The sequence below is a fragment of the Trichosurus vulpecula genome, chromosome 9 (genome assembly GCF_011100635.1).
Source record: "Trichosurus vulpecula isolate mTriVul1 chromosome 9, mTriVul1.pri, whole genome shotgun sequence".
Taxonomy (NCBI): Eukaryota; Metazoa; Chordata; class Mammalia; order Diprotodontia; family Phalangeridae; genus Trichosurus; species Trichosurus vulpecula.
The window spans coordinates 183,932,567-183,955,846 of NC_050581.1; the positions used below are offsets into that span (position 1 = coordinate 183,932,567).

Genomic DNA, 23,280 nt, shown 5'->3' on the forward strand with positions numbered 1-23,280 from the left:
ACACAGCCCCTGTCCTCAAGAGCTTATATTCCAATAGAAGACAACAGGGACATCACAGGAATGATGAGTGAAGTCATTGAGTGATTGTTTGACATAATCACCCATGGGATGGTAGTGGTGATTTGGTTACTGTTTGCAATGGCTCACATAATTTAATCCTGGTCCCCAGTAGGTGGTACAGAGAGAATTTTTTGCATCAAGGTCTGAATCTCCAGAAAGGTCCAGCTTCTAGAATCTGCTTCAGGGTAGAGTTCTGTAAGGGGGCAATCATTATTCTATGAGCCAAAACATAAAGAACTCCAGAGAAGGGTGAGGTGACTTAAAGGCAAAGGTAGATTTAGGACCCCAAAATGGGAAGCTATTGATGGCCAGGAGCTTGGGTAGGATAGAGGAGGAGAGACCCAAACTATGGCCAGTGAGTCAGAAAATGTAGCCTAAATTGACATTAGCTTACCAGGGCATATAAAGAAAGTTTTATGCCACTAGTGGCATAGTGGATAGAGCACTGGAGTCAGGAAGACTTGAGTTCAAATCTGGCCTCAGCCAATTATTAGCTCTATCATGCCGGGCAAATCACTTAACCCTGTTTGCCTTAGTTTCCTCCTCTGTAAAACGAGCTGGAGAAGGAAATAGCAAACCACTCCAGTATCTTTGCCAGGACAACCCCAAGTGAAGTCAAGAAGAGTCAGACATGCCTGAAAAGGCATTAGATATATGTGTTGTCTAATTTGATCCTCACAACAGTCCTGCAAGACAGATGTTATCATTGTCCCTGTTTCAGAGATGAAGAAACTTAGATTCGGTGAGATTAAGCAACTTCCCAGGGTTAAGTGACTTGCTCAAAGCCACAAGGTAGTGTTAAAGGCAAGCTGCTATTTCTGCTCTTCTGGGTTGTATCCCTTGACCTCTGAGACCCTTCCTTTACAAATAGATTTCCATTTCTATTAGTTTTATTATGAACTCCAATTTCAATGAAATTAAAATTTCACCAGTAAATCAAAGTAATATTGAAGTAAAGTTTTTAAAAAGAAAATAAATGCATTTAATCTTAAATGGTTGGAGTTCAGAGGATAGTAGAAACTGTTCTACCATGTCAGTTATTCACTTATACCTGCCAACTTCACTTGACTCTGTGACTAAAACATTTGCTAACACCCAACACACAGCGGCTAGTTATTTTGGTGTTTAGAAAATGGGCTATTCTTCTTAACAGTTGTTGTTTAGTATGTTTTCAGTCATGTCTGACTCTTCTTGACCCTATTTGGGGTTTTCTTGGCAAGGATACTAGAGTAGTTTGCCACTTCTTTTTCCAGCTCATTTTCCAGATGAAGAAACTGAAGCAAACAGGGTTAAGTGACTTGCCCAGGGTCATACAGCTGGTAAGTGTCTGAGTCCAGATTTAAACTCATGAAGATGAGTCTTCCTAGCCCCAAGGCCCAGCACTCTATCTTGTTAACAGCAACCACATATTATTCATTGGTTTTGCTTATTGATTTTTATCTTCTTCCTCTTTTCTTCTTAAAATTCTTTGTTATGACTCTCTGGGAGGGTGAGGGATACAGGGAGAAATATAGGCAATATAAAAATAAAATGCATTAATTAAAATGTATTTTTTAAAAATAGTCCTTGTTTCGGTTCAGCTATTCTATCTTCCTTCCTGTGTTGGTTTTTGTTTTTGTTCTGTTTTTGGCAGGGCAACTGGGGCTAAGTGACTTGCCCAAGGTCACATAGCTAGTACATGTGTCAAGTGTCTGAGGCCAGACTTGAACTCAGGTACTCCTGACTCCTGGGCCAGTGCTCTACTCACTGCACCACCTAGCTGCCCCTTCCTTCCTGTATTGTGAGAGTGAGAAAGTAATAGCTGAGGAATGCTAGGGCTGCCTTCAGCTAGTAGATAAAAGCAAAGAGGGGCAGCATTTTCACTGTTGGTGTTTCTTAGACTAATAGGCCAGGATAATGCTTGGAAGAGAGAGAAAGAAGAAAATACACGGAGCCTCATTGTAATATAATTATGTGGCTGTAAGTGAGATGTCCCTCCCAAAATGAAAGACTTAGGTGTTTTCCTGGTGCTGTACTGGGGAGGGGAAGAGGACACAGTTCTAGTTTACTGTACCAGACCATTGAGCTACCCAACGCCTTTGACTCAGAACACTGTCAAGATTTTTGGGTATTTTCTTTATGAAAGTAGAATCTCAAGAATAGGGGGTAGGTAAAAAAAAAAAGGTTAATGAACAGAGAAATCTGAGGAGATTGAACAGGCATAGTTTGCCCTTTTTCTACAGAGAAAACTCATCAGCATAAGAGGGCCTGAAGACCTGAGAAGAACTTTGAAAAGCCATGGTATCCATGCTTTCTTTCTATATCAATCCCATATAAAAACAGTTTAGAATCAATGGAATTATAACACCAAGTCAAAATTATATACAAAGATGTTTCCACTGTAGCTACCATCTGCTCTTATGCATAAAGTACCAATTGCTAGAATATGCCTTTTAAAAGAAAGAACTAATGTGGTAAACATTTTAGTATTTTAAAATCGGGCCCTAGGGTAAAATGAGATATTTGCTTCCCAGCAATTTTCTTGGAAATTACTTCATAGAACATTAGACAGACCTATAACCCAGTGAAAGGACCATAAACACATTCCAAATCCTAATATGAATGATTTCTGTATTGCCTACACCTGTGTCCCCTCCCCATTACTTTGAATAAATTAGAGTTGCGTTACTATCGTCTCCATTACACTAAAATTCTCCCTGTAGGTTGTGCTTATCTATCTATTTAATTGGTTTCCCCAGTAGAATACAAGCTCCTTGAGGGTATAGACTGTTTTATCTTTGTCGTCGTATCTCTGGTGCCTAGCAGGGTGTCCTGCACATACAAGGCACCTGATAAATTTGTACTCTTTTTGTTGAGTTTGTGACCATTGATGAATTACTAATACTAAAAATCTCTAGGCCTCTATTTCCTCTCCTTTGTAATGAGGATGGTGAAATATCTGTCTCATCTACTTCCCAGGGCTGTGATAAGGGCCACGTGAGATAAAGGATGCACAAGAAAGTGCTTTGAAGAAGCAAAAGTGTTATCCCAATGTTAGGCATTAATATTATTTTTCATTGGCTTCCATTATGACCACAGAATGAAGAGAATAAAATGACCCCAGCCCACAATAAAAAAGTTTCTTAAGAACAATAGCATCACTTAAGGGAGCAGGATGCACTCATTGTAAGGTACCATCAATGAAGGGAATTCTCCTTCAGCAGCTCTGAAAGAGGAATTTGTCAAGTGGGCAGTCAGCCAATTCTCATCATCTCTAGTGTGCTTGCAGGCTCTTTTGTCTACACAGCCAAGCAGACTCAGGTATTATTGCAGGTGGTCACAGGCACTCCAGTAGACCCCACAAAGGAAATATAAGCTTACTAATTGGCAGTTAGGCATTTCTGACCTTCTCTCTCTGAAAACCACTCTGCTCTGTAACTCCCTGTAAGAAGAGAATCAGGTTTTACATTGGTTCAAATATAACACCAAAGTTGCGGTTTTGCCGCTGAAAACACCCTTACGTAGATACGCACATATGTGTATGAATATATTTATATAAATATGTACACACATATATGTCTGTATACACATGTGTGTGTACACATAGATCTGATATAGTGGGGAGAGAGAGGATGTATGGGGGAGGAGGCTTGAGTATCATGACTTTTCCTTCTCTTTCCTTTTTCTGACACAAATTCATTTGCATGCTAAGTCAGAGAAGATATTGGGATTTCATAATTTCATGCCAGGTAACCTGAGTCAGGGAACAACAGTGTGTACCCTGGACATAGTATGGTCAAAAAGAAAAGACTTAATCAGTGAACCGTGCCCTGGAACTGAAATTAGGAAGTTCTGAATTTAAATTCTTACTTGAACACTTTCGGGCAAACAGCTTAACCTCTGTCTGCCTTAGTTCCTTCCTGTAAAATGCAGCTAATAATAGCTCCTACCTCACAGGGTTGTTATGGGGATCAAATGAGGTAATACTTATAAAGCACTTAGCACAGTGCTTGGGACATAGTAGGTGCTTAATAAATGCTTGTTCCCTCCCTCTCCTCCCTTCCCTTTAACTTGGGAAAAATCTGGCTGGCTTTTATTATGTGAATGTGGACTAGGTAAGAGCTACTAGGGAGTTGTTGAGCCCGCCCTTAAGAAACAATTTTCTAGTCACCACACCTGGCAGATTGGCCCTGTCCTTGGTCCTGAAAATTGAAGCCTGGGCTTTGGTAGCAGGAGGAATGCCACAGGAATAGATTACAGTGGAGACCAGAGAAGCCCTGGAGAGAAAGGGGTGGGGGTGTGGACAGAAGAGACAGTCCTCCCAGAAGGGGAGCTGCCAAAAAATCATGACTAGGTGTAGTAAGAGTGGGGCAATGACATCACCAGCCTGCAGTGTCAGAGATATGATATGCCCTGCCCACAGACCTTTCCCCTATGTGTGACTGTTTTTTCTCCTATCTGTATCAGAGTGTGCCTCAATCTCATGGGAGGGATATTCTGTGGCTGCCTTACTTACTGTGTTGTTTCAGGAATAACATAGCAAGGTTTGAATCCCACCCCACCCCCCATCACTTAAAACCTGTGTACACTGCTAAGTACCTCAGTTTTATCATCTGTAAAATGGGGGAGATAGCACTAGAAGGATTCTAGGGGCATCTGTGGCTCTAAATTTATGATCTTATGATTTTATAAGACTTGATTCTACTCCTCATGTCAGCTTCTTCAATTTTAATTTGTATTATATTTAATCTGTGACCCTGGCATAGGACCTGACCAACAGTAGGTACTTAATGATGTTAATTGACTGAATGAGTGACTCTATGCATGCCTGTGTGTTTGTGTTTGTGTGTGTGTGTTTGTGTGTGTGTGTGTGTGTGTGTGTGTGTGTGTGTGTGTGTGTGTGAGAGAGAGAGAGACAGAGACAGAGAGAGAGAGAGAGACAGAGACAGAGAGAGACAGAGACAGAGAGAGACAGAGACAGAGAGACAGACAGACTGACCTAGGGTCAGTTTCCACTTTTGACATATCCTGCCTGTGTGATCCTGGGCAGTTTAATATAAACTTTGAGAACCCTTAGCAACTCTCTAGAAAGAGTAGCTGACCTCAATGGGTGGAGAGAAGTTCCTCCTGCACTTGGAGTTCCCTAAATTGATGCCATCACTTAGCTAGGGCGCCCCCTCCCCACCTTTATACTGCATCCAGACACATGTGTATCTTGTGCCAAAAGCAATATGTGCAAAACAAAACATTCGTTGTCCACCAGGACAGAATTTTGTCTTCAAATAGGTGATTTTGCACGTGTTTTACTGTGATTTACTTAGGTCTCTTTCAGAGGCTGCATAGACAAAAGTAAGTGGGAGGGAGGGATTAAACATAGTGCCTACTATGCGCCAGGTGCTGTGCTAAGCACTTTTCCAAACATTCCATCACTTGGTCCTCATAACTCTGTGAGATAGTTGCTCTTATCACTCCCATTTTACAGCTGAAGAATCAGAAGCAGAGGCTAGGTGCTCAGGGTCATATAGTTAATACATGTCTCAGGTAGAATTTGAGCTCAGGTTTTCTGGACTCCAGGCCCAGGACTTTATTCATTGTGCTAGCAGCTGCCTCTGATACAAGGGCTTAGTCAACTCAATACAATGATTATTTTTAAAATTTTTTTTATAGATGTGTGTTGTTTTATATCACATTATTTCTGAGTGTATCCCTGCCCTAAACAGTCTGCCATCCCCTGTAAGAAAGAATAAAAAAGAAAGATAACAAAAACAGTTCAGGAAAACTAGCCAATACATCACACAAGCCTGACTGTATACGCCACATTTTACACCAATAGCCTCCCCCTCCTCTGCAAAGAGAGGAGGGAAAAGCACTTTCTCTTTTTTTCAGGGACACATTTAGTCATGATAATGGCACCTCATTCAGTTGGGATTTTTTCTTTTTTTCCAGTGGTATTATTGTTGTCCTTGTGTATATTGGGTTTTTTTTCAGTTCTGCTTACTTCACTTTAAATCAAGTCACATAAATCTTCCCAGGTTTCTCTTTATCTCTCACATTCATTGTTCCTTATTGCACAATAATATTCCATCATATTCATTTACCACAATTCCTTGAGTCATTCTCCAGCTGATGGACATCTTACTCTGTCTCTAAATATCACTAGAAATATCACTTGGAATATTTTGGTGCCATAAGATGCTGCCTGCTTTCTTTGACATGCTTGGTTTATATGTGTAGCAGTGAGATTTCAGGCCCTGAAGTATTTTAGTCCCTCCCATTTTTATCTTTAGCACTTGGATTTTTTTTTAAAAAGGAGAGAACTTGATCATTAAGAAATTTAGCAAAAACTTGATCGTATTTTCTTATCTTTTATTAATATTAATATTATTTATTATTGTTTATTATTAGAAAATTCAATTGATTTCCAGCTGTTTTCCCTCAGCTCCAAGGCAGCTGAGGGAAAACGTGTGACTTGATTTAAAGTGAAGTAAGCAGAACTGAACTTGTTGATGTCACCCTGGAATCCTAGAGAGAATGGGGAAAGGGCTTCCATGGTGTTTCCAAAAGATGCAGCTGCCAATTTTCGTCACCCAAAGCCATCATAGCCTCACTAACCCAAGTAAAGAGTCTCATGTTCAAGAAAGCTGTTATGAAGAACCTCATTATACCACAGGTTTGACATTTTTTTTGAAGGAAGTCTAGACCCACAATTTCAAAGCATAGGGCACTTTGAGTGTGAAAAGCCCTTCTGCTTATATAGACCAACTACTCATTTGGGGCAGCTAGGTGGCACAATGGATAAAATGCCAGGCCTGGAATCAAGAAGACTCATCTTCCTGAGTTCAAATCTGGCCCCAGACACTGACCAGCTGTGTGACACCGGGCAAGTTGCTTAATACTGTTTGCCTCAGTTTCTTCATCTGTAAAATGAGCTGGAGAAGGAAATGGAAAACCACTCCAGTATCTTTGCCAAGAAAACCCTAAATAGGGTCAGAAAGATTTGAACATGACTGAAATGACTGAACCACAACCACAACTCATCAGTAGCTGGAACAAAGGAAGGGCAAGTGCTTCACCTAGAGCTGCAGAATTTGAATCATGGTCTCCCTGACTCTAAAGTGGCCCCCTTTCTACCATGCAACAGTTCATATCACCAGGAACCAGTGATATGGGAAAACCAACCATGTCTCTTGTGGACATGGTGATAGACATAGCCAGCCTTTCTCTGGAGCACAATATCTTATCCTATTTCCTTCCTGTTATAATGACATTTAAAATAGAACAGTCCACTTGAAAGAACAAAGTTATTTATGTTTCACATGGAAAAGTAGCCATGGAGATGGCAGACACATGGCAAAGTACAGTCAATTGATGTAGTTTACTGGCACATTTGGCTGAATTGGGCCAAGGCAAAATGTGTCTCTGTCATGGCCCTCCCCACCTCCTTCTTCCTGCATGCATCCTCCCTGGCTTTCTGTGTTCAGATTATAACTGCTTCCTTCCTCCCTCACCATCACCCACATGCACTCACCACCCTTTGACCCCTTCCCATTTTCTTCCTAGTAGGAAAGGGGGAAATAACAATAAGGATTGTAGGGCAGCAGGGTTCCCTCTGGTAGAGGATGGCCAATCAGTGACTGGCAAGGAGGGGAAAAAAGAAGAGGGTATTGGTAGGAAGCCTAGAGGCAGGGTCTGGAGCAAGGAGATGGCAGGCATCCCTGCTCAGAATCAATGAATTTATAGGCCCAATACACCCCAAAATAGAGGAAGGCTTGTGTCTTCCATGATAATGTATAGGCACCCACCCATCCCTATATGTAGGACCTGCCATCATTGGTCTTTCAATCCTACGGGGAAGAAGACCACCTTCTGTAGGAAGCCTCGCTAGGTCCTCCAGTTGGGAGCATCAGGTGACTTTTATCTGCTCTGCTTCTATCTTCCATGATGTTCCTTGAGAGTGGGCACCTATTATTGCGCAGCGTTTGGCACGAGTAAGGACTTAAAAATGTTTATTGCCCAACTAACAGATATAAGGTTTATACATAGTCAGATACTGAAATGGTTGAGTGGATCTGCCCTCTTAATCAATTCAAGAATGCCCTCCATTAATGCAGGTCAAAATCCCTCTATGCCTGTCCCTCTTATCCATAGTTTACCTAAACTGTTCACTGGAGGCCATCCTCCCAATATCCCCATGGTAGCAGTAGAGCATTTGAGGCACCCACTGGCCTTTTGATATGAGACCAGCCCAAACCCAGCCTCAGACCCTCACTAGCACTGGAACCCTGGGCAAGCCATTCAATCTCTGTCTGCCCCAGTCCCCTCATCTGTGAAATGGGGACAATAGTGGTGCCTACACCCTGGACTTATTGTGAGGATAAAATGATATTTTAAAGCACTTAACAAACCTCCAACCATTTTATCAATTTGATTGTTATTATGGTTGCTCTTGCTGCCATTGCCATTACTAACACAGACCTGTGCACATCTAAATCACTGCAGAGCCCCCTACCTGTGTGGATGTGTCACTTTAGCCTACTCCAGGTATTTTCAGCACCATTTCCTTTTTTACAGATTGAGTTCCTTGCTTTTGTATCTCCAGTCCAAGCCTAGAGCCTGGCGCATAGTAGGTACTTAATCCGTGTTGGCTAATTGTTTGATTTCCTTATGGGCAGTAGCCTTCTTTCCATTTTCCCAGGTAGTCCTAGTTAGCACTTCCTGGCCATTCAAGCCAGCCTCCTCCTGGAAAATTGGATTAGCTCATGATAGATCATGGCTGTCTTTTTGTTGTCAGTTTTTCAGAACCCAGAGTGCGGCTTTGTTGAAAAGCACTGTTTTAGATAACAGGATTTTAATTATTCATATTTAGTATGCTTTCAGACCACAATTTTCCCCAGAACTGTAACTAGCTATTTTGGCACCCAGGATAGGTTTCACAAAACCTACCATGGGGCAAACAGCACAAAACAGTACTTAGATCATTTTTTAAAATGACAAATTCAACTAGGTTAGTGGAAATGGGAGAAAGAGAGAGAGGCGGGAGGAGGACGAGGGCATTTTATGGATGTGGAAATGGAGGCAAACAGAGTTAAGTGATTTTCCCAGGATCACATAACTAGTAAGTGTCTGAAGTCAGATCTGAACTCATGAAGTTGTGTCTTCCTGACTCCGGGCCCAGCACTCTATTCACTGTGCCACCTAACTGTCCTAAAAGTCTAATGATGTGCTTGTTGTGCAGTGACTTCTGACTCTTCATGAGCCCCAATATTTTGTTTGTTTTTGGCAAAGGTGCTATAGTGGTTTGCCATTTCCTTCTCCAGCTCATTTTGCAAATAAGGAAACTGAGGCCGTCAGGGTTAGGTGACTTTTCCAGGGTCACATGGCTAGGAAATGTCTGAGGCTAGATTTGAACTCAGGTCTTCCTGAATATAGGGCCAGTACTCTATCCATTTCACCACCTAGTTTCCTATCACGAAGATAGTAGACAATAAATGCTTGTTGATGAATCAGGGAGAATACCACCCATTAGTTCACCATTTTGCTTAATTATTTTTGCTAATTAGATGCTAAACACTTTTGTTCCTATGCTATTGAAAATGTAAAAGCTATCAGCCAGCTATAATTTTCAACGTCCCACACAAAGCTCCAATTGCAAGGCCTATGTGTCTAACCTGGAAATGAGCATGTATCTCCTTTGGGCCAGAATCGATGGACTTTTTCTCAATTCAAGGAACAGGTCCACCCTCACCAATACCTTCAAAAAGGCACATATATGTGAAAACAGAAAGGAAAAGGAAAAGAAGCTCATTATACCTTCCCATATGCTGAACCTCAGACAACTCACAATGCAACTGTTCTGGAGTATTTGCATATAATCCTTGAGCAAATATGCATTGTATCTAGCTCTAGAGTCCCGCACACTCCAGACATAAGTACCATTAATTAAATAACGCACTCAGCACTCTCTGGGAATCATTAATTATAAAAGGTAGCTGACTCTGAAGCTGATTCCCAGGCTCCACTTTAACAGGAGTGCAATAACTTCGCGCCAAAGGAAATATTTGAAGAAGGTCACCTTCCAAGCCGTGGGAAGCTGTGGCTGTCAAAGAAAGTAAATGACAAAGCTGCCTGATCCAAGCCTGCCTTTTAACATCACTTGAGATGGTGTGGCAGGCTGAAAGGCTAGACAGGAAGAGCAATGTTTCAGATTGCAGAGTTACTTTCTTCTCAAAATTCATTTCTCCCATGTAAGAAGCAAGTAAATAGGAAGTAATCCTTTTTTTTCATTTCAGCTGAATACCAAGGAAAGGTAATATCCGTGGAAGATTTAGGGACAAATAAAGCCCACTTTTTGCAAGTTTGGCCCAAGGTTGGAAGTCTAGGCACCTGCTCTCTGCAACCTGGACTCGGGGGTAGACTTTCCTTCCCTTGGAAGATGAGGGCGCCAGCAGGAGACTAAAACTTGAGATGAGAACATGCAACTTAACTCCAGGGTGGAGGGTAGTAAATGGTCGTGTAGATTTTCCTGTATTACACAAGTTTCCCCTTTCAGATAAGACCGACCTCACTGCAAGATATGTGCCATAGGTGTACCATAGACTAGAGCAGTAGATGAGCACTTGGTCAGGGTATTTCAAAGGCTATGCCAAGTATTGGATTTCTCATCCTCACCTTGATTCATCCTTCATAGGTTGGAACTAATGGTGGTCAAGTTGGTGAATAACTTGGAAACTAAAATATTTTCCTAATGAGCCCAGACACTAGCCCGGCCGTAGGCTCGTGATGCTGAGCTGCTCTCCCTCCCCACCTAACCACACATTTCACAGCATGGCTCCCAAGCTTCCTCATGGAAGCCAGTATAATGAACTGGGAAATGAAGCATTCTAATTGGAAGCAAACACTTTCTCTTCATCCCAGGAAGGCCTCTGTTATTAATTAGTGTGCTCAGATTGTCACTTAGGAGTTATTTAGAGTTGGCAGACTAACAGAGAACTTGCTACCTCATCCCTATTTTCATCCTCGGGTTACTTGGTTTCTGATTATAGCACTTACTGTTCTCCCTGATATATTTTGTGAAAGATGCATAAAGAGAGAGGGGGGGGGAAAGAGGGAGAGAGGGAGAGAAGGAGAGAGAGAGAGAGAGAGAGAGAGGAGAGAGAGAGAGAGAGAGAGAGGAAAGAGAGAGAGAGAGAGAGAGAGGGGGGGAGAGAGAGAGAGAGAGAGAGGGAGAGAGAGAGAGGGAGAGAGGGAGAGAAGAAGACAGGGAGAGAGGTAGAGAGGGAGAGAGGGAGAGAGGGAGAGGAGGGAGGGAGGGAGGGAGGGAGAGAGATGGCTCTCTGAATCTGTTTGTACATGGACCTCATCTTCACTTGGTTATTGTTTTGCATTCTGATTTTAAAAAGTGTTTTATTATTTTTTTTGAAAGACTGACAAATAAGAGCCATCGATTTCTGCCTTTGGATGATGGCTCATGTCATTTCTTGTGTACAAAGAATGGCTTTTTGCCTCGGTGTCTGTCTGTACCATGGGTTGTAAAGCAAAGATAAGAATTGAGTTGTTGCTTTGAATGAGTTATTTTAGAAAGTTCATCTTTGACTAAGGATGGGATTTCTACACATTGGTGCCATAGGGCTGGGTTTTGTTAACAATTACTGTTGTGTGGGTTTAAAAAAAAAGACTGTGGGCAGTCCATCTTTGCGAAATGGCCACCATCTTAATTATCTTAAAATTGACAGTGACCAATACTCATTAGCAAAGACACTAATTGATGTCCTCTTCAGTTACCAGGTCAAGTGGGCATCCATTCTGCCCAGTTCTGGTTAATGAGTGCTGAAGGCAGAAGCTTCCTTTTTGTTATTCAAACAATAACTCTCTGCCTTTTTTTTTTTAGCATTGAACTGATTCTTTTTGAATCCTTTGACATTTGTGTTTAACATTTGAATTTTCACATGGTTTCCTGTGGCATACCTGGTAGCCCTCCTCGTCCTCAGAGAAGGGCGAAATATGAAACAAAGGACTATTTTGTCCTCATTTGTATAATTTTACCATTGTTGAATGGTGAGGAACCATAGATCACTATAGTACTCAAAGAATTGAAATGAAGAATCTTCCAAAGGGCTGTAGAGATGAAGACACACCATGGGGGTTGAGTGACATGTAATATATAGCAAATAGGGAATTACCCAGGAAAATAAGGAAGAAGGATAACATAAACACATGTAGAATCAAAAAAGAAAATGGGTTTAACACATGTGGCGTGCATGGAAAAACCAATGGTCAGCCCACATTCTTGCCCAGCATCTTTGTGATGCCAGGAATATTTAAGGAAGATGCCTAGCACAATGGGTGATGAATCCTCTGTGGTGAACTTATGAGAGGACATGGATATGAGATGCCTGCATGAATGAGTTGCCAGCTGCATCATTGGTGGGAGTGCCCCACATTGATTAGATCAGGGCTGTCCAACCTTAGGTTTTTATTTGAAGCAGTAGGCAATACATTTTGATTTGCCATTTTAGTGAGAGCTCTGCGGTAGCTGGGCTCAGTTTCCCAAAGCATTTATGTAAATTTCTATGCTTGTAGGTGGGCCGCATAAATCACAGCCACATTTTGAGCAGCCCTGGATTAGATTATGGAGCCCTCAGAGTAAATTGGCTGTGGCCAGAAATTAAGTCAAATTCATTTCTTTAAGAGACTTTTGTCTGCATTCTCAGCACTACCCTATCACCACCACCCCATATGCACCTGAATGATAGAATCTTGGAGGTAGAAGGGACTCTAGAATCATAATGGGGTAGGAAAAAGATGGTGGAATTTATTAGCTAAAGTCCTGAGTTCAAGTCCCAAATCAGATTCTTGCTAGCCTTTGACAGTGGAAAATTTACATTATCCATCTAGATGCCAGTTTTCTCAGCTGTAAAACCAACTAGTCGCTCTCAAAAGTCTTTTCTAACTCTCAACCCTACCTTTCCTGCTCTAAAAAATAACAGGAGGATAGATTCCCTTGATAGTAGGCACTACAAGTGGTTATCCAGCCCCTACTCAAGCACTTCATAGGATCACAGACTTAAAGCTGGAAGAGATCTAGAGTCTGACACCCTCATCTTACAGCTGAGAACACTGAGGAAGAGATAAGTCAAATGTCTTGTCCAGGTGGTGGAGCTAGTTTCTGAGGCATGATTTGAACTCATTTTCCTGACTAGAAGACCAATGCTGTAATGGGAAATATATTACCTTATATCCTGCACGTAGCCTTTGTTCCTGAAATCATGCATGTAAGGAATGGGTGAAGGCTGTACACATTGCTGGGAATTTACACTTTTCTGCTCATATGTGTGGACTTCATCTCAGATCTGAGCTTTACTTTCCAAATATTTTCTCCATGAGGGATCAGATAGATGATAGAACTCCCAAATCCATCACCACACTAAGAATCCTGGGAGTGCAGTGGTGCAAGCTTCAACTCCAATATGAGATGTGAAGAGCCATTGTTATATGTAGAGGTGGGGAATGAGAGTTAGTGTGATGTAGGATCATGGGATTAGAGCTAGAAGGAAATTTAGATTTTCTAGTCCAGTAGCTTCATTTTGCACATGAAGAAACTGAGGCTCAGAAAGGTTAACTGATTTTGCCTAGGGCCATACAGCTAATTAGTATCAGAGGCAGGATTTAAACCTAGGTCTTCCTGATATCAAGTCCAGCACCCTAGCCACTATGCCACACTGTTTTTCTGTCCATAGTTACATAGTAATAAAGTAGTAGAGTTGAGTTTTGAATCCAGATCCTGTGGCTCCATACCCCACTATACCACCCAGTTTTGTTTTTGAAAAGTGTGTATTTTAACAAGTAATAGGATAGTGAGGTTGTACCAGCTACAATTTCCTTGAGCACTGAGTCTGTGTTAAATGTCAGCAGCCCTGTTTATATAATGAATTATACCCGTACATAACCTCATAGTGCAACCTTAAAATCTTAAATCAGAAAAAAAAAACTAATGCACCATTTTTCTTTAGCCTCTTCAGTTGTGCTGTCTCCCCATGATTTATCTCATACTCCTAACAAAACAATGAAGATGGTTAGGCAGCTTCTTTTAAGGTCTATGTAGCAAAGGCATCTCTGCTTTCTCAAAATTGGGCTGATGTTACGGTGTAAAGGCACTACTTTCACCACTAATTGTGGCTATCACTAGCCACAACTCTATGCCCAGTAGGAAATACATAAGGAATCTCAAATCCAGCACAAGCTGTAACATTTCTGCAAAGAAATGGAAGGTCAGGGTTGATAAAAACCATGGAATTTCCATTTAGAGTTTGACTCCCAAGTACTCATCTGTGATGCAATGTCACCAGCAACCACTCTAAGAAGCATTTCTTCTAAGTATTTGTGTTCTTACCCTCCCCTAAATGCTATATGACACAAAAGGGATTAGTCATGTGTATTTCTCTCTCTAGTACACAGCTGAGACTAGATTTGAAGGTTGGAAGGAACCTAAGCAGCAGAGATGAGGCCATAGAGATCATGTAGTCAGCTCCTCTCATTTTGCAGAAAGAGATATTGAGTCTCAAAGAGATGAAGGAGCTTATCAAAGGTAATGCAAGTAGCAAATGAAGGAGTCAAATGCCCTGAGTCCAAATCCAGTTGCAGCACTTGGTGAAGGAGGACAGACTAAGCAAAAGGAGAAATAGCAGATGGAACTTTTAGGCCAATTTGGCGGGAGTGTGTTGGGGCACATAGAGGGAAGTTTCACAAACTAAGACTAGAAAGGCAAACTGGAACCAAACTATGGATGGATTTATATATGGGATGAAGGAGTTTATATTCTTTCCTAGAGATAATAAGTAGCCACTGAAGATTTTTGAGTAGGTGAGCTTTCTGTGTCTTAAGGTGCTAATTTTGGCAGCTGTGTGGAGGCTGAAATATAATGGAATATGGTACTGAATATCTAGAAATCATTGAAACCCTAATTGCTGGATGAAAATGTGAGCAGCTATTAGCTGTCTATCTCCACTTCTTTAAAATGCCCCTGATACCAGTCATAGGGCTTTTAACCGTATATTTTGTCCTTAGTTATCTTTTCAAAAATATTTATGAGGGGGTTTGTCCAAGTTTGTGATCTCACTTATGTTGGTGACACCCTCTGCTGATAAACATTGGCTGCTGAACTCTCTGGGGCACTGAGAGGTTGAGTGACTTCCCTTTAATCATATTGCAACATTTGTCAAATGTGGACCTTGAACTCAGGTCTTCTTGTGTTCAAGACTGGTCCTTTGTCTGCTGTACCATGATGGCATCATGTGACACTGGAGAAAAGTGGCTTTGAAGTCAGAGAACATTTGCTCAAATCCCAATCAGCTACTTACTACCTACATGGCCAAGTCACTTACCTTCTCTAAATTCTTGGTTTCCTCATCTCTAAAATGAAGGGAAAAAAGGGAAAAAGACCTATTTGTACACAAATATTTATAGCAGCTCTTTTTCTGGTGGCTAAGAATTGGAAATTAAGGAGATGTCCATCAATTGGGGAATGGCTGGAACAAGCTGTAGTATATGATTGTGATGGAACACTGTTGTGCGATAAGAAACGATGAGCAGGATGATTTCAGAAAAAAAAACCTAGAAAGATTTACTTGAACTGATGCAAAATGAAATGAACAGAAACAGGAGAGCATTGTATACAACAAAGGCAATATTGTACAATGAGTTATGACTGATTTAGCTTTTCTCAGCAATACAATGATCTAAGACAATCCCAAAGGACTCATAACGAAGCTTGCTATCCTCCTCCAGAGAAAGAACTGAAATTGACTAAATACAGCCTGAAAAATGCTATTTTTCACTTTTTTATTTCATTCTTTTTTAATTTGAGTCATCTTGTACAGAATGACTAATACGGAAATATTTTACATGATTCCACATGTATTGCCTCTATCAGATTGCTTACTATATCAGAGAGGGAATAGGAAAGGGAGTAAGGAAAGGATAAACTTTGGAACTCAAAACTAAAAAAATGCTAAAAATCATTTTAATGTCTAATTGAGGAAAAATGAAATATTATAAAAATAAATAAATAAAATGAAGGGTTCAGACTTAATTACCTCTATCATCCTTTCTCCTCTAAATCTATGGCACCATGATTTTTTTCTGATACAGATGTACTATATTATCCATACTAGGCAACAAATTTCTTGAGATCAGAGCTTTGTATCTTTACCTTTTTGTATCCTTCCAAGACCTTGTGGGTCCCCCATAAACATTTGAGGGCTAATTGGTTCCACTTGTTCTAAGATTAAGGTTTTTGTTCTACTTGTTCTAAGATCAATATTGTTTCTCTCTACTGTACATAGTATGTTGGAAAAGTGGACCCAATAGGAAAATATGGGTTAGCGAATATAATTGGATGCTAGAGGCTGACCTTCTACAAAAGAATGCCCTCAGGAAAAGCTTTAGCCATACATCTCCAAGTGCCTATTGGGTACTTTAAACTAGATGTTCATTTGCTTCCTTACTATCTCTAGGACTGGATATGGATTCCTCTGTTTGGATTTTAAAGGCTCTCACAACCTGGCCCTCACTCATATTTCTAGTTTTGCAATATAGCATTTCCATTTTGACATTGACCTTTCTAAGTTCCATCCAAATAGACCTTACTGTTCCTCATATATGACACTTCATCTCCCATTCCCCATGCCTTTGACCTGAATATTCTTCATACCTGGAATGCATTCTTGCCTCATTACTAGCTCTTAGAATAGTTTAATTGCTTCAAAACTCTTACTTACTACCCATTGCATGAAATATTTCCTGATTCCCTCAGCTGCTATTGCCCTTCCCACCAAGAGCTGTTTGTTTACATATGCTTATTGATGTGTCTCTGTACCTTGCTAAGCAATGGGCACACAGAGGCAAAAATAACATCCTGCTTACATTTAAAGAGCTCATATTATATATATATATATATATATATATATATATATATATATGTATATATATATATTCCCTAATTATATGTAAAACAATTTTTAATATTAATTTTTAAATGTTGAATTCCCAATTCTCTCCATTTCTTCCTCGTTGAGAAGGTAAGCAATTTGACCTATGTCCATATTAGGAGCTTATTATTCCAATGGTGGAGACTACATGCATATAACTATGAACATGCAATGGGTTGCTACAAAGAGGTAAAATTTTGCACCCTGCCTGCCAGGATTGAAAATCTAGTTGACTAATTGATGTAGTTGGGCAAGTCATGGGTGTAAACACAGTCTATGAGGTCCTGTGCAGGACATCGAAATTCCAAAGAAAAGAGGAAGTTGGCAGATTAAAAATTGAAGCATATGCATTGCAAGGAAGGCAGAGACAACAACTAATTGTCCAAATGGGAAAGTATTGGGGTTTGGTTTGTTGTTGAGTGTGGGGGGAGGAGAAGGAGGAAGGAGGGAGAAGAAGTAGGTGACATCAAGTCGGGCCACAATGTTAAAAGACTGTAAGCAAAAGTGAACAGAATTTCTTCTGGGACATAAATCTGCCTGAAAACAGACTTGGGACAGAGGCTGAGAAGGTGCTCATCCATTTTCCAGGCTGTACAGGGACCTCTAACTCAAAGTCAATAATTGTTCAAGGACAGGGATGATAATAAATTATCAGGGAGTGACCTGCTTATAGAGCAAGTGGGACTTGGGGTGGACTGGATACTAATATCACTTGGAAAAGACACAAATTTTGGTCCCCATACCCTCTGGGCTGCCACATACACTGAGATCAAATTGCCAGGCTCACTTACACTGAGCTTGCTTAGTCTGGCAGGCTTCTGGGGCAGGTTTGAGGATGCAGAAGCCCAAGGTTTCTATGGCTGGTTGAATGAGAGTTGCTCAGATATATCCTACCTTGATGTGGGTGTATGGATATACAAATAAACATTTATTAAGCACCTGCAGTATACCAGACACTGTGCTAAGTACTAAGGATATAGTTAATAAAAAGAAAGAATCCCTGCCCTCAAGGATCTTACGGTCTAAAAGGAGAGATAGCACACAAAAGGAGGCAGAAAATTTGGCATGGATATGGAGCGTAAATAGCACAGGGTACCTAGATCCATGGAGTGGAAACAAGGTAGAGCAGCAGATGCAAGGTGGAATGAGCTGAGAGTTCAGTTTCTGCCCTCTATAAAGGAAGACATTGGGAGGAGTTTGGTAATCCACCCTCCAGACCTCCAGTCAAAGGGGTGAGTTTACTGAAGGAGGTGATGTTGGTCAAGGCTTGAGTTAGCAACATTGTGGTGAGTTTAGAAGTTATGAGCATATCCTGAAAGGAGCATCTTGTTCCATAGAGTTGAAAGCAATTGGAGCAGCCCATGCAAAGTGGAGAGAGAGACAGAGAGAGAGAGAGAGAGAGAGAGAGAGAGAGAGAGATATCTCCATGTATCCATATGGACACACATACATATATAAGGATGTGTATACATATGTATTTACAAACCTATATGTACATATATGTATGCATGTTTATCTTTAGATATATGTATGTACTTTGAAATAAGCAATGGATTTCTTTTTAGAGTTTTTATTTATTTTTCTGAACTTAAACACCAGATAAGATGCAGATATATAGAATAGAAAAAGAGGATTGTACCTGAAACTCTGAATATATGTTATGTACAGCTTGCCTTTCTTTTTAAGTACATAATAAATTCAACCTGTCACTTTACAAACTGCTCTGCTTGTCTGTGAAGAACATTGGATTTCATGTCCATTCTCCTTTAATGTTCTACATTCTAGGAAGGACAAAAGTAAATTCTAAAAGAATATTTCTCTCTCACTTAGAATCAAAGAATATCAGAACTGAGAGGGGACTTGGACATCATCTAGTCCAGGGGTGGGGAACCTGCAGCCTCAAGGCCACATGTGGCCCTCTAGGTCCTCAAGTGTGGCCCTTTGACCGAATCCAAATGTCACAGAACAAAACCCCTTAATAAAAGCATTTGTCCTGTAAAACTTGGACTCAGTCAAAAGGCTACATCTGAGGACCTAGAAGACTACATGTGGCCTCAAGGCCCCAGGTTCACCACCCTTGATCTATTCCAATTGATGATTTGATCAGTTTGGAAGTCTTAGCACCACGAGATCCCTTGCCTCTGTTCCCTTATATTCACCCACCCAGCCTCCACCCAGGCTTAGTTCCACATTATTCCTTGTCTAAACTATTATAATACTTTCATAATTAGTCTTCCTGCTTCCAACCTCTTCCCTCTTCATTCTGTCCTCTGCCCGTTCACCAAACTGATATTCCCAAAATAAAAATGTGTCTGCATCACTCCCATACTGGGAAAACAAAACAAAACAAAATTCTAGTGCATTCATATTGCTTCTAAGATAAAATACAAATCATGGGACTAGCACACAAAGTTCTCCTGGTTAGACTGTCTTATTACTTCCTTGCCAATGTTTCTACTTCTAGTTGAAATGACACACTAGCCAGTCTCCACATGTATCCTTCTAAGTCTTGGTTCACTGGGATTTCCATGTCTGGAATCTCCTTACCTCCTCTTTTTAGAATCTTTAGCCTCCTTCAGGATTCACCTTTTGAAGTTGTCACCTCTCATGTCCACCCCTTTCCTGACACCCCAAGAGCTCAGTCCTTTTCCTCTTCAGCCAGCCAACAAAAATTTATGGAGCAATTTACTATGTGCCAGCAATTAGGCACTAAGTGCTTCACTAAAGCAAACACATGGTCTTTCATGCTTTGAATTCTTTTATATTTATTTTGTGAGAGGGAGCATGGTTTAGTAAATAGAGACATTTTCTTGGAATCAGAAAGATGTGGGTTCAAGTCTCCTCCGTGACACTGACTGTGTGATCCTGGGCAAGGGATTTAAGATCCAGTATCCTGGGCAATTCTTTAAGACCGTAAGTTTCAGGAAAGCAGATAAGGCATTGGTGCCAGGAGGTTCATGGTCAGGACTTGCTAACTCCATTAATATCATAGGTGAATCTTGAATATCACTAAGTATAACAAGTTTGTATTTATTACCCCGAATACATGTTATCTTTCTCTCATAAAAAATGCAGGAACTCTTTCATTTTTGCCTTAGTAACCCCACTGCCTAGCACAGTGCTTCATGCAAAGCAGCTGTTTGGATTTTTCAATGAGGATTTGCTAGTATGATCCTATCTGAGGCCTTTACTTACCCTCATTTAATAGAGCTCACTTCCTTCATGAAATTCCTTTCTGTGTACATACTTAATTTAAGTATGTTTATACACTTAATTACATACTGTAAATTTCTCATTCCCTGTAAATATAAGCACCCTGGGGGTAAGGCATGTTCCCCATTTTTATGATCCTTGTATGTCCCAAACCTAGCACATTGCTTTGCATGTATATGATGCTAAAACAATATTTGTTGCTTTAGTGAAATTATAGCCCAGGCAGGTTAAGAGATTTGTAAGAAGTCGGTACTGGGATTTAAAATCAGGTCTGATAACTCTAAGACCAGGACTCTGTACAACTATTTATATTTCCAGGAGGATTCTGCATGAAAATAGCAGAAACCTTCATGTGGCAGAAACAAACACATGCACAGATTCATAGATGAAGGCAGAATGGAATGCACCCTGTTTTGGACATTTAGGATGGAAATATGTCTTAGTAACCTTGATGTCCTGTTTTCCCAAACTTTCCAAGGGATCATAAAGTCAGTTGCTGTCTATTTAAAACCATACAGGCCCATTTAACATGTACCAATCTCATGACCCAAAGCTTCTAGTCTGCTCACTATGCCTTATTCTAGCCACTAAAAGATAAGATACATTTCCCCTCCCTTCTTTTTCCCCTGAAGTTTTACAAATGGAAATTCCCTAGAGCCCTTGGGGTAATCACATAGTACAGTGAAAAAAATATGCACACCTATATTCAAGTCCTAATTTTATCATTTGCCATATAGGTAAAATTGGAAAATTCACTTCACCCATTTTCATCTAAGTTTCTTCATCTGTAGAAAGGGATTTATGAAGTACTAGCACATGAGAATTGGAAATAATTTGTAGATGTCATCTAGTCCAACCCATTCCTGAAACATACATTTCCTATCCAATATCCCCAACAAGTAATCATCCTGCCTTCAATGGAAGTGACTTTAAAGGGAATTTGTTCTGTTTCTGAACAATTCTAATTGGTAGGAAGCTTTCTTGGACTGAGCTGCAATATGTCTCTCAGTAATTTACACATGTTATTCCTAGTTCTGCTCTCCTGTGCTCTTTTCTTTGCCTAACTCTAAATCCTTCAAATAAGCTTCTTTTGCTTTTGGTTCCCTACAATGACACACTGATACCACCACCTTTTTAGAGATTAGGAAACAAGAAAAGTGAGGATTCATGGAGCTGAGCACTGCAAGCAGTCTAAGTCCAATACCGTCATTTTGCTGATGAGGAAACTGATACCAAGCTGGTCCAAAGTCACACAAGCGAAAAGAGGAGAAGCTGTCAGACAGACCTGCCAGGGAATAGATGATATAAAACATTACTGTTAAATTACTTGTTGTGATGGTCCATGGGAGGGCCAGTCATCTGATCATGTGTGAAGCAGACCTTTAGGAAATAGTGTTTAGTAGTATGTAAGTTTCTTGAGGGTAGAGATTTGTCTTTGCCTCTCCAGTATCTGAAATAGTGCCCAGCACATGCCAGGGGCTTAATAAATACCGATTTGCTTGAGTCAGACACCTAGAGGAGGTGAATCAGAGTATCAGGCCAACCTTCCAAAAACCTCTATTTGACTTACTGTGTCTCAATCATTTGGCTGTTCCTAGATTCACAGGAAGTAAGATTCTATTTCATTTTATTGCCTGACCCCAGAATGATTTTGGTCCTCATTAAATGTCTCTTTTTATGCTCAACAGCTCCCAGACAAGAAGACATCTTGGACAAATCTCAAGGCAAGAGAAAGTGGAACTCCTCGTCCAGGATGTCATCATATTGGCCTTGAAGCTGAGCCTGATCAATTATCCCCTCCAAAGAATGCAACACTTTCCTTGATGTAACCCTTTATTACCCACGGGCCTGTTCCATCAGAATGACTGACAAGTCCTTTTTCCTCACCGTGGATTTACTCATGCCCATTTTCCCCTTAGTTTTGCAGTTTAGACTGGCAGCTGTCCCTGGTCCTGCCTGGAAATAAAGCATTTGTTAAAATGTCTGTGATGTGGTGGCTCTGTTAGAAAGCTCTTCTCCCTTTTCTCCTTATTGCTTCCTGAAAGGTAACTAAAGAAGTCAGTCTCTTGAAGGTATTGTACTTTCTGCAAAATCAGAGCTTTGTTACAAGCTAGATAAGATAAACCTGGAAAGAACAGCACCAGTTTGACCAGATGAGATATGGGGACAGGAAATGAGTAACCTTTCTCAAGATCTTATATTCCTCTCCTGCTTCTAATAAGGTGATTCAGAACTCCAGGATCTGAAGAAGGCACAATTGCACAATAAGCTTTAGGATATTAATGCATGCAGGAGGAAGGAAGGTGCCCTAACTCACATCTCACATGCCACATACAACTCTCACAGCCTGTGACCCTGGAGCACTCACTATGTTTGCACCATAGATGAAATGGTTAATGGCAGACTTCCTTAAGTGGGAAACACTGATTATAGAGTCAGAAGAATTGAGTTCAGATCCCCCTCTGACATTGACCCCCTTTGCTGACTGACTAACCTTAGAAAGCCTCTTAACTTTTCCTGTAAAATGAAAGGATTGGACTGAATGACCTTTGAGGCACCTTATGGATCTAAATCTAGGATTCTATGATTTCTTTCTCCAGTGTGTTCTAAGGGACCAGAGGGAAGGACAGGAGAAAGATAAAACAAATAAAGACCATTACCATAATGAAATTGGAAATGAACCCTGCCTTAAAAAAGAATTCTCTCTCAAATAACTCTGTTCTATCTACCCCCTGCCCCACACACTGTGGTTTTATAGCCTAGTAGGATAATATATTCAGTATAGAAGAGGCAGCTTGGCATAGAGCTCTGTACTTGGAGTCAGGAGACCTTGGGAAACAGACACAGACTTGTTATGTAATCATGGAAAATGACTCAAAGCCTCAGAGTATTTATTGGTGCCCACAGCCATAATATATGTATAATAAACTGGATAATGTCAATTTCAGAGGTATAAATAAGATAAACACACTTCAGAGGTATACATACAGATATATGTACATACACACATATATAATATATACCCATAAATATATATATACAT

The 23,280-nt window shown here is 40.6% G+C and overlaps 1 protein-coding gene across 1 annotated transcript in view; it reads left to right on the forward strand.

Moving 5' to 3' along the window:
- Positions 1–22,221, forward strand: part of FHIT (fragile histidine triad diadenosine triphosphatase) — a 467,341-nt gene extending 445,120 nt beyond the window's left edge. The window contains 1 exon segment of the mRNA XM_036739674.1: positions 21,926–22,221. Within this exon segment, the coding sequence (XP_036595569.1) occupies positions 21,926–22,011 (86 nt within the window). The 3' untranslated portion in view covers positions 22,012–22,221.
- Positions 22,222–23,280: the final 1,059 nt, after the last annotated feature.